This window comes from Podarcis vaucheri (assembly GCF_965113315.1).
Source record: "Podarcis vaucheri genome assembly, chromosome: 10".
Taxonomy (NCBI): domain Eukaryota; kingdom Metazoa; phylum Chordata; class Lepidosauria; order Squamata; family Lacertidae; genus Podarcis; species Podarcis vaucheri.
Window position 1 is genome coordinate 15,542,308 of NC_138748.1, and position 12,170 is coordinate 15,554,477.

At 42.6% G+C, this 12,170-nt stretch overlaps 1 protein-coding gene across 3 annotated transcripts in view; it reads left to right on the forward strand.

Annotated features, from left to right (window-relative positions):
• GRM8 (glutamate metabotropic receptor 8) overlaps positions 1–12,170 on the forward strand; it is a 585,307-nt gene that overhangs the window by 509,818 nt on the left and 63,319 nt on the right. For all 3 annotated transcript variants that reach the window (XM_082239575.1, XM_082239577.1, XM_082239576.1), the window contains exon 9: positions 8,779–9,714. In XM_082239575.1, the coding sequence (XP_082095701.1) occupies positions 8,779–9,714 (936 nt within the window). The remainder of the gene's footprint in view (positions 1–8,778; positions 9,715–12,170) is intronic.

Genomic DNA, 12,170 nt, shown 5'->3' on the forward strand with positions numbered 1-12,170 from the left:
CAAAACACTCTGTTATGCATTCCCTCTGGTAACATGTAGCATAGGTGATGAATGGATATGCTAAGTGAATCCACACATAATTTTCATTCTGCACTCAAATCTCGGCAGTGTCATTGCCAAACTGTATTGCTTTTTTCTTAAAAAACAAACAAAAACATAACTGAGAAGGTTTTTCCCCTGCAAAGTTTGGCTTTTGAATGTCTTCTTTTTGTTTAAGGTAACAACAAAGTTCTTTATCTTAATCGTTTTAGATGCAAATCATTGGTACTATGTCAGTTTTGCTTCGTATACATAGATAATGATGATGTCCAATTTATTTATAGATAGAAGCAGATATATAATTTCCTCCAGAGGGGGGAAAAGCTACTTCCATTTCTTATTTAATTATACTTTAGGATGATATATTACCTAATATTAAGTCTCAAGTAAAGTTACATCCCAAATAGAAGTAATGGGGGAAAACAGATAAAAAATAAGCATGGAAGATTATGGATAATGCTCCAAGAGTTTAGCAATGGCAACTTGGAATATGAAGGAACTGAACTGTCATTTTAAAAACAAAAAAAAAGTTCAAAAAATAAGATTAAAAGAAGAAAGTAAAAAATAAGATACACAACATATTTTTTCAGAAGTTTATAATGTTTTTCTAGTGGACTGGAGAATTGTGTGGACAGGCGGAGTCTCCAGATCCCAAGCGGTCCCCCCCGTCATGTGGAATAACGACTCAAGACAACGTCCTATGGGATTAAATTGGCCACAACTTTATTAAATTTCAAATGTGGGTAGACCTTGGCTCAGGCATTGGGCGTTATCCCTCCCCGGTTCCCAGCCGGGGACCTAGGGAGCATTAGGGTTATCCAGTGTGTGTGTGGGGGGGATGGGCCGGCTCTGGAGAACATATATTCAAGCAGAGATAGCCGCCCCCGTTACGCTGCCGCCGCAGGGGAAAGCAATGACGACCTTTCGGCGTACGGTCAAAGGCTCCCTTCAGAAACCCCTATAGCGGGGAACCCTGGTATCGCCGCTGTAAAGAGGAAATAGACTAAAGGATTCCGCCCAAGGCCTGATACCGCCAAAGTTGTGACGTTTTGCTACGGGAAAGGCAAAACCTGCCAATGCAGGGAAATTCCTTTCCGGCCCTTTAACAGTGACCTTAATGTAGCAGCGCTCGCATACCTGTGAAGAAAAGTTAACCTGCAAAATAAGACATTAACTGAGGGTGCGTAGGGTGGGAGAAGCTCTGGAGCCAAGTGAGGATTCCCAGGTAAGATCCTCCCTCTATTGTGTGGCCAGGTAGTCCCTCCCCTACCTGGTCTGCTCTCCTTGGCAACGCTTGCCCCAGGTGGGATTGGACAACTGACTGGGGTAGGTGGAGACCTCCAGGTATCACACCTGAGGGAAGGCAAAGCCAAGCCTATGCTGATGGAACTGCTCCAGATCCAGGGGCTGTGCGTGTCCATGCAAAGGGCGCCCCCCATTTTATGCGGGGAGCAGTCATTGTAGAACAATTATTAGTCATGATTCTTTACAGCAATTTCATGTGAAATCTTGATTAAAGCTTCTAGTAATAATTGACTCCCAGTTTGGTAATCGTCTATGAGATGACCTCAACTTTTGCTCATCCAGGAGACATTAGAACACTCCTTGAGCATCTTTTTCCCCAAATTCCAAATATAGACATTTTCTATATTGTTGGTTTTTGTGGGAAGCTTCTGGATAACAGCATCATTTACATTTATATTTGATTTACCAATGGAGCGTTATTTACTCCACGTGTAGATCCAAAAATAATACCATGGGGTGTTATATTCAGACAGATGAACTATTGGAAATTCCAGCACATCACAACCATTTTTCAGTCGGCAGGCACACATTAGGTCGAGGGACTGAGGCCATTCTTAGGAACCTTGGCAAATGCAGTAATGAAACTGACTGTCAATCCAGGTTTTTGACAGCTTTTATTTCTGGGTCTGTTTGCATTCTGATAGATTGGTTGCCCTTGACTTGTTTCCTTGACTTGTTTCCTATCTACACTTCGTTTTAAATATTTCTAATTTTAGCATGCACCTACAGGTTGCCTGAGATGCTAAAGCTGAAACCAATTATCTTTTTCTTTTTTAAAAAAAGATTCATAATGGGTTACATTTGCTTTAGCATAGGCGATTCACACCTAATTTCTGAAATCATCTGTGTGCTTGGGCAGGGTGCAATGCACATCAAACCGCACAATAAATATTTACTTCAAATGCATGCAGTCCATGATTGCCTTATTTTGGGAATGGACCTTATGCCAGAATAGAGCAGGCACATTCTCTGCTGAGCGGATCTTGAAGCAGGCCATATAACACTTTTGGCTAATAGCAGCAATAAAAACACCAGAGATGTAGCTCTTGGTCAGAACCTGCGGCATGGTCTAGAGCAGGGGTCTGCAACCCGCGGCTCCGGAGCCGCATGTGGCTCTTTTACACCTTTGCCACGGCTTCGGGGCGGATACTAGCAAGGGGAGGAGGCGCATTGTGCGCCCCGACACTCCCCACTGTGGCGGGTGCTGTACTGGCTGTGATGTCGCATGGGGGTGGTGTGTGCGTTAGTCACGCACCGTCCCGACGTCACCTTCCCGCCCACTACATTGTAAGGGGCATATACGCTGGTCACTGCATTGAAAGGGGGCATGTACGCTGGTCACTGTTTTGAAGGGGAGTGAAGAACACACACACACAAAAAGGTAACTTGTTAATTTAACGTTTATTTCTATGAGGAGGAGTAATTCTGAGGGGTCAAACAAAGAAATAATTTTTAAAAAGTGACAAAAAAGTTATTTTTATAATGACGAGTTTTGCGGCTCCCAGTTTCTTTTTTCTTCGGAAACGGGTCCAAGTGGCTCTTTTTGTCTTAAAGGTTGCAGACCCCTGGTCTAGAGGCCAGGACTTCTGGAGTTCAGCAAGTTCAGCAAGACCATCCAAATGTCTCTATTTTCCAGTGACAGTCCCGAATTTACAGAAGCTGCCTTGGTTTCTGACTTGATCCCAGAATGCCCCGCTTCTCCTTAGGATGCCCCTATTTTCATTGGAGACATGTTGGAGGGTGTGGAGTTATGTGACCCCTTGAGCCAAGGAGATAAGTTACAATACAACCTGTAGAAGACATCTGAAGGCAGCCCTGTATAAGGAAGTTTTTAAATATTTTATTATGTTTTTATATAGGTTGGAAGCCTCCCAGAGTGAATGGGCAGGGTATAAATATGATGGTGGTGATGATGATGATGATGATGATGATGATGATGGAATAGGACATCCTTATTTTCATTGGAGGAATGTTGGGGGGCATGTTATCTGTGTCTGAATGGCAAACGGCCTAGTAAATCAGGACCAGCTCTGTACCATCTGGCACTCTGGCCTTTCCCCTCTGCTGGAGTCCAGAGGGTTGTGTGCTCACCAAAGTAGCAAATTATGTGGTGGAGGATGCTGGCCTGTTATCAGTGCCAGAGTAAGATCCAGATTCCAGTCTGGTCAGCTTCTGCATGTGAAACATGAGCAATGCTGCTATCTGGCACTTTGTCTTTGGTAGCAAGTTGTCTTGGGCCAGTCAGTCCTGCCTGGAACCCTGTGTTGTCTGCATGAATTCTGTGGAAGGAATGACAGGATACAGATGTAGTAAATAGGTGCTTCCACATATGTAGCCCATTTCATCAACCACCCAAAGGAAGTGAAAACAGCCTTGGTACTTCAGATGTTCATCATAGCGGACTCTTACCCAAAAATATTTTTTAATGCGAATGCATCTAATGTTTATTGGATTGATTTCCCCCCCTAAATTTATTCTGAATTCTGAATTCATTGTTATTCACATTTTATACTGTATTTTATACTGTATTTCGTTGCATCAATTAAGTGTTTTAAATCTGTTGTTAGCTGCCCTGAGCCCGGTTTTTGGAACCAGGAAGGGTGGGGTATAAATAAAAATTATTATTATTATTATTATTATTATTATTATTATTATTATTAAAGGTAAAGGTACCCCTGCCCGTTCAGGCCAGTCTTGCCAGACTCTAGGGTTGTGCGCTCATCTCACTCTATAGGCCGGGAGCCAGCGCTGTCCACAGACACTTCCAGGTCACGTGGCCAGCGTGACAAGCTGCATCTGGTGAGCCAGCGCAGCACACGGAACGCCATTTACCTTCCCGCTGGTAAGCGGTCCCTATTTATCTACTTGCACCCGGGGGTGCTTTCGAACTGCTAGGTTGGCAGGCGCTGGGACCGAACGACGGGAGCGCACCCCACCGCGGGGATTCGAACCGCCGACCTTGCGATCAGCAAGTCCTAGGCGCTGAGGTTTTACCCACAGCGCCACCCGTGTCCCCATCATCATTATTATTATTTACAACTAACTAGATAGCTTATATGTAGGGTTATTGTTTGCGCACTGGATGTTGTCAACCACGCTGCTAATCAATTTAATGGTTGTACAAGAGCCCGGAAGGTGAATGTGCTTATTAACCTCTATGCACAACATGCTGAGCCCATGCCCCTCATCTTAATTCAGCTTTCGCAACATGAATGATTAGTGTTGTCATTAAAGATCAAATGGTGCACTCAGTTCAGAAGGCCTGTCCTGGTCCACTCATTCTTCTCATTAAGTGGCATGGGTGCCTATGCTTTTAATGTTTAGCTTATGACATGTCAGGGGTATGAATTAGAGCAAATTATAAATCATAGCTAATACTTAGGTGGTATTGTGCCTTTTCAAACTGCGAGAAAACCACACGGCAGCAAACTTGCCCTCATTTCACTTCTAAAAACAAAGAAATATTGAGGTGTTCCTTTATTGTTCAGTTTTGGTCACTGAAGCAATCATAATTAAAGATAACAAAAAAAGGAGAAAGGTATCATTTAGAGGGAACAGTGTGGAGCTTGTTTGCATGCAAGCCTGTGCAAAACCTTGGATTATCCAAATAAACTTCTGAAATAAATTGAGGGGTTCGGCACAATCCAGCCAAAGATATTTACACTCAAATACTTATTCAGTGGGACCCGGGTTAGTTCTCATTTCCATCTAGGAGCTGCACAGTTCTTTTTGCTCTGGGAAGAAAGCTGGCGTTTTGAAGTGAAGGCCCAAGACAGGTGTTGATCATCATGTGAGCTGCGCACAGGTGGGCTGTAGTGAGCTACCACCATTCCTGTGGAGCCTCCTTTTATTGAGACAAATATGCAAGCTAGGAAGATACATTTTGGGCTGTGACCTTTACAGATCTTCCGTCCCGAGATCGTGGGGTGGTACAAAGCTATTTTGGCACCTGCTCCACAGCGTCATTTTCCCCTTGCACAGTGTATGACGTAGGAGAAAAAAAGTCTCAGGGAAAAAGTTACAGACAGGACACCGCTGACTTCTGAGACCGCAAAAGGTCAGACATAGGTGGAACGATGTACCAGACAGCTGTGGCTTGCCGGGGGGGAGGGTTGCCCTGCACCCCAAGGTCACGCGTGCAGACAGACTGTGGCTGCCTGCTGGTGGGGAAGTGTGCTCCCTCCGCGATATCCCTACAGCATTTCTGCCAACGTGACTTCAAGATGGATGGGAACGCCTTTCTACACAGTGGGAGACTCCCCATGTTTGCTGGAGCTAAAAATGGAACCCTCTCACCATCATCAACCATAGTCAATGGCAGTTTCATTCATTGGCCCTTTTCTACCTGTAGTTTTTTCCTATGAACAAATCTGTAAATTGATGCTTCCAAGTTTTGCAGTTTTTCATGAGGGTTTAGCATAGAGGAAGTCCGAGAAGGAGGAAATGCTGCTAGCTTAAATGGTTGTGCTTCTTTTCAAGGTTGTTTGCATTTCTAATTTAAGGGCTGCATTTTGATTGCCTGATGATCATTTTGTCTTATAGCATCTTGTGTGCAGTTGAAAGTAAGCACCATTAAGTTCAATGGCGCTAACTTCCAGGTAACTATTCATAGGATTGTAGTTGCAACAGGTTGAATTTCAACATGCCAAACCACTATAGCATCCTTTTGCCAGCTCACTATTCCGTGACTGACAGCTGATAAATTCGGCCTCAGGTTATGAATTGTTTTTCCATGGTATGTGTGTAGGACCTCCTGCACTTCAAAATTTACCAGTACACCACTGGACAATGCAAAAACAAGGAACAAAAAAACAACAAGTCCTTGCATCCCTCTATCTCCTCTCCTCCTCACTTGTGTACAAAAACTGTTCAACCTTATCTGCTCAGTTCTCAAATGTAAAAAAGAAACCCCGAGCCAGCCTTTTCAACAAACCCATTACATAAAAAATGGTAAAATCCTTTTATGCTTTGGTTGAAAGTTGGCAAAAGAAAGCGTGCAAGTCCTATGAGCCTCTGACTTCATAAAGTCACACAAATTGAATGTGAGCATGAAAAATTACTGTTCATGCAGCCTTTCCCAAATACAGTCATTGGTATTAAATATCTCCTATTTTTATTCACGCATTTTTGATGTTCAAAACACCACATTTTAGTCTTTAATCTTTCTGTGACATAACAGCCTAGGGCTGTTGAAACCCTTTATTTCCAGAAATTAGAAGCAATCTTGTTCACCCAGAATGTTTCCCAACGCTTGTACCAGTAGGGTGTCATAATATGAATTATGCGTTACATAGTTTATTTGTCAGAGGCACTGGAATGAAAACTATTATATGAATCATTACTACTGACCTTCTCGAGATGGGGATTTATTGCCTCTGCTGCCCCCGGAATCTGTAACCTGTGGGACATTTCAAAGTGTATTTAACAACTGCAAACATTCTGAGAGGCATCCTTTACTTTAAGTGCAATGACAATAGTTGGATGAAATTCTGTGAAATACTGCCTAGTAGAAGATTAAAGGAATACCAGAGCCCTCTCATTCAACCCAACAATAGAATTGCCCAGGTTCCAGTGTTTCTTACTTCCCTTTAGAATAACCATTTTCAAATGGTCTACCCTTTGTTTGCAATTAGCTGTCTGAGATGGTACTACGGCACATTAAAAAGGATTATGGAATAGGTTATAGAGCACTTGCAACCCTCCAGATGTTTTGTTTTATTTATAATGTCTGTTAAATTTATAAGCTTCCCTTCCTCCCAAAAGAGCCCAGGTGGCAAACAGAGAAGTGACGTATTTAAAACAACAACAAAAATAAAGTAAAGACATTTCTAAACATTTTTAAACAAATCTAACACAACTCACATCCCCATGTAAAACATGCTCTCACAGCTAACCATCTCAAGGTTCCCAGAGACTGTATCTTTCAGGCAGGATTTTTTAAAAAATAGTTTGTCCAGAAAGGTAAGAATGAGAGAAAGAGACAAAGGAGGACATTCCACAAATGGGGACCTGTCACTGAGATGGCCCTGTCTCAGGTTAGCACCAGCAGCAGTGTCAGGAGCTCAGCCTACACTCGAGTAGGACCCTGGCAGAGACACACGCCCGACTGGCATGTTCTCTCCCTCCTGGTCAATCGTTCGGGAGCTTCCAAAGCTTTCTTCAGCCCAAACATCACAGCAACCGATGCCAACCGACACCGGCACACTTAGGGATCCGCAGAGTTTGTGCATCATGCGTAACAGACCTCAGCAACTCAGCAATTTTGGCTAATCTACTTTATTTACATATAAACACACACAGAGCACTGCAACATGGCTCCCTCTTTCTCCAGCATCAGGCAGCAAAGAGAAAAAGAACAAAGGACAATAGTCCCACTTCACAGAACACAGTAACACAAACATCCTGTTTCCGTCACTTCCCCCTCTGTGGAGTCAAAACATATACCGTCATGTGATAGACAACAATCCCATGACTGTAATCATGGAGCAGGAATTCTAACAAGCGGAACCATCAATTGAATATCCCCTCCAGTCATAGGGCCCAATATGGTGGATATTAGACTCCAGCAGTCATCATGCCTTACCATTGACCATTCTGGCTAGGGCTGATGAAAACTAGAACACGTTTTATCCTACCCTTGCAGCAGATGTGGATCTATATTGTATATATTCTAAATGTTGTTGTTAAGCTGGCATGGGAAGGATTTTCCTTGAAAGGGCAGCGTAAAGGTACTTTTAAATGAACAGATTAACTCTTTACAAGCCTAAAAAGACTGAGACAATGGATAGCAAGGGATAATGCTATAGATAGTGAAACAGGAAGGATTGCAACAGGGGTTGCAGTACTGGGATTGACAGAGCCTGAAACAAAGTTGAAAAGCGCTGCTACTTCTCTCTTTTTTAAAAAAAGCTCTCTTGCTTCATGGTTTTACTTCTAAAATCAAGATAGACCCATTAATTCCATAATAGTTTTTGCTCTTTGCAGGTCAATGCACCAAGATTTTTACTCTCTCCTTATACTGTAATGCAAAAATTAGTTCCATACCCACCTGCCATTATTTCCTAATTAAATGTTTGAGAACTCTATTTGCACGTGATTGGCTCATAAATTCCTTTTTATAGGGTGTCTTGCTTCAAAACTAGCCTGGAGTCGATAAATCGTTCTACAAATGTCAATTTGGTCAGCAGTAAAGAGGTAAATAGAAACTAATGGCACTCATCAAGCCCGTGGCACAAATGATTTATTGGGCACAATCATTTAGCAGTTTCATAAAGTCAATATGAGAGAAAAACGGGTTTCTTATCAAGGTAAACTGCATTTGTACTGTCAGCACAAAGGTGATTTATGACAAACCTGTGACCAGGATTAGGATATTATAAATGGGAGAAAATGAAAGGCTCATTAATTTTCCCCCTTTAATATATATAACCACAGGTAGAAGACATGCAGTGGGATAACAGAGAGAGAACTCATCCCACATCGGTCTGTAGTTTGCCCTGCAAACCAGGAGAAAGGAAGAAAATGGTCAAGGGAGTGCCTTGCTGCTGGCATTGCGAGCGCTGCGAAGGTTACCATTACCAAGTGGACGAGGTCACCTGTGAGATGTGTGCATTCGATAAGAGGCCAAATGCCAACCGCACCGACTGCCAGCCGATCCCCATCATCAAACTGGAATGGCATTCCCCATGGGCTATTGTGCCTGTCTTCATAGCAATCTTCGGGATCATCGCAACCACCTTTGTCATTGTGACGTTTGTTCGTCACAACGACACGCCAATTGTCCGGGCCTCGGGTCGCGAACTCAGCTACGTCCTCTTGACTGGGATTTTCCTCTGTTACTCCATCACTTTTTTAATGATTGCGAGTCCAGATACTGCCATCTGCTCTTTGCGGCGGATCTTCCTCGGGCTGGGCATGTGCTTCAGTTACGCAGCTTTGCTCACCAAAACAAACCGAATCCATCGAATATTTGAGCAAGGGAAAAAATCGGTCACCGCTCCAAAGTTCATCAGCCCGGCTTCCCAGCTGGTGATCACCTTCAGCCTCATCTCCATGCAGCTTCTTGGAGTCTTCATCTGGTTTGGTGTCGATCCTCCACATATCATCGTGGACTATGGAGAGCAGAGGACTCTGGATCCTGAAAATGCTCGTGGGGTTCTCAAATGTGACATCTCTGATCTATCTCTCATTTGTTCCCTTGGATACAGTATTCTCTTAATGGTAACATGCACTGTTTATGCCATCAAAACAAGAGGCGTTCCAGAGACTTTCAATGAAGCGAAACCAATTGGATTTACTATGTACACCACCTGTATCATTTGGTTAGCTTTTATTCCAATCTTTTTTGGAACTGCACAGTCAGCAGAAAAGGTGAGTGGCAGTGACCTGTCTTTATTCATCTTTTTCTTATTGTTCAGTTGCACGTTTATGTCAACTCATAGATGTCCTGTGCTGACAATTGAAGCTACTTCGGCAGAGTAAACTCTGACTGGTACATTTTTAGAGAAGGAAAATTCTTTAAGAGCAACTTTGTGTAATTTGATCATTAAAAAGGCATTGTTGTTGATATCACAAAATTATCATCTTTCTTCTTTGCAGCACTTTGGTGGATGGAGCACCTAGGTATTTCTAAGTTTGGGGAAATAATTCATTAGAATGAAAGAATCTACTTTTAAAAATGGATGATTAAAAGGTGGTTTTAAAAAGACTGGAAATTATCCACATTCTGAATATTTATATGAAGTTGTTGAAATGATACAGCTTGGCACAGCATGTTCAGAACCCGGTCCTTTCTTGAAATAGTAGAAATAGAATTTTCTCCCCGATGCAGATACCCTAAAAAAACCACTTTCGTGTATATTGCATAAAATATACTGTCTAAAAAAATATAGTGTGTGTATATGTGTGTATTATGTTGACCCACTTAAATTTGGCTTATGCAGATTTCTTAAAAATGGAATCATCAGAATTATAACCATCTATGTTTCTCCCAGCATATGGTACTCAGAGGCATAGCTTCTTTAAACATGAAGTCTCAATTTAGCAATGATGGCTGAAATCCACTGATAGGCCTATTCTGCATGAAATTACCAAGCCCTTTAAAAAAAAAAAAAGCTCTAAATCATTGATACCTCTACTTCTTATGGTAATGAATTCAATTATGCATTGTGTGAAGATATTTTATTCTTGCTTGGTCTGAACCTAAATCCACTCCGCTTCACTGGATGACCCCAAGTCCCTGCAGTTTGTGCGTGAGAGAATAATTTCTCTTTGTAACTGTTTGACTCAGATTGGCATGTCTTTTGTTCAGCAAGTTTATCAAGAGCATGCTCTAGGCTTTTCCTGATTCTTTCAGTTTTAGCAGTGAGCAATCAACAATGTTGTCTCCTAGTACAGCTTAGGTTGATCTTGACAGAAACTTCACTTTTGAAAATGTATTCTGGGCACTGTTGGTTGTTTCTCAAATGGTGAGAAATTTGTTTCTCAAATGGTGTGTTTCAAACTCGGAAAGGGGGAGACAGGAAGAGTGTGATATCATAACAATGAATCAATGTTTCATGGTGATTCTTTAAAGGTTTCAAACAATTTCCATTCACAAAAAGGAATGAAAATACTGGGAATGAAATGAGAAGCATTTTGACAAGGATCATTGCCAGCAAAGAAAAAAAAAAGGTGGTGTCAGAACGTTGAGCCTAGTTTGTAGGTTAGGTTCCCAGCGCTTGAGTGTATTTTAGCTCAAGCAAAGTGATGTAACTTTGGAGGAGTGAATTTGTTGACTGTGTGTTAGCCGAGATTTCTGGTTTCAGTGCAAACTCTTAATAATCTGCTGGCAGGACTGAACAGCAGTCCTTAGTGTTCAATAGAAGCAGATGCAACTTCTTCCATAACTCTAGTAGACACAGATTCCATGTGGGGAATAATGTGCAACTCTGAGTAATTTTTGTTCACGTTATTGGAGCGCATTTTTTACTGCCTCCCTTATGGCTATATTCCAGAAAAATCACATGGGCACCACAATGCCATTTCACATGACTTATAGGGCCAGGGATGGCAATACTCCATGTCTCCAATTTCCACAGACACAGAAGCAGCTGACCAGTTGGCCTGGAGCCACTGTGGTAGCTTACCATCAAGTAGATTGCTGTTGCTTACTGGGAAGGACTTGGTCAGGAAGTGGAGAGGTTGGCACAGTGCAAACACAATGGCAGGAGTGCTGGATTGATTCTGCTGGTGCCTTTGCACCTCAACTCTTCCCCTCTCCTTCCTTGAAATCGATAGCAATCCAACCATCGAGGTGCCAGTTCTTCCCCACCTGGCAAGCTGCTTCTGTGACTGAGAGCAAAATCCTGCGAAACGTGTGAATCATTTGGAAAATCAATCATCTTGCAGTAGTTAAAATAATATTTTGGTTTGTATCTTTGGGCTGCAGAGGGGAGGCAAGAAAGGAGAAAACCAATTGCATGAGCAGGTGCCTGTATGTGCTATGTTGGATCTCATTTTAGCGAAGTATTAGGGCATAAAGCCCACTTCATCGGTATGATGTATAATCCTAAATTAGCACACAAACACACGGGCATAAGGAAGGGAATGTAAAAGTAGGGGTTATAATTTACCGTATTTTTCGCTCTATAGGATGCACCTGACCATAGGACACACCTTATTTTCGAGGGGGAGAACAAGAAAAAAATAAATCTCCCCCTCTCTGCTCAGTGCCCCTTCAGTGAAGTGGCAGGAGAAACAGAGCCCCTTCCATTTCTCCTCCCGCTTCACTGAAGGGGCGCTGCGCAGCTCTCCCTCTCTGCTGAAGCCTTGCTGAGTCTTGCTCT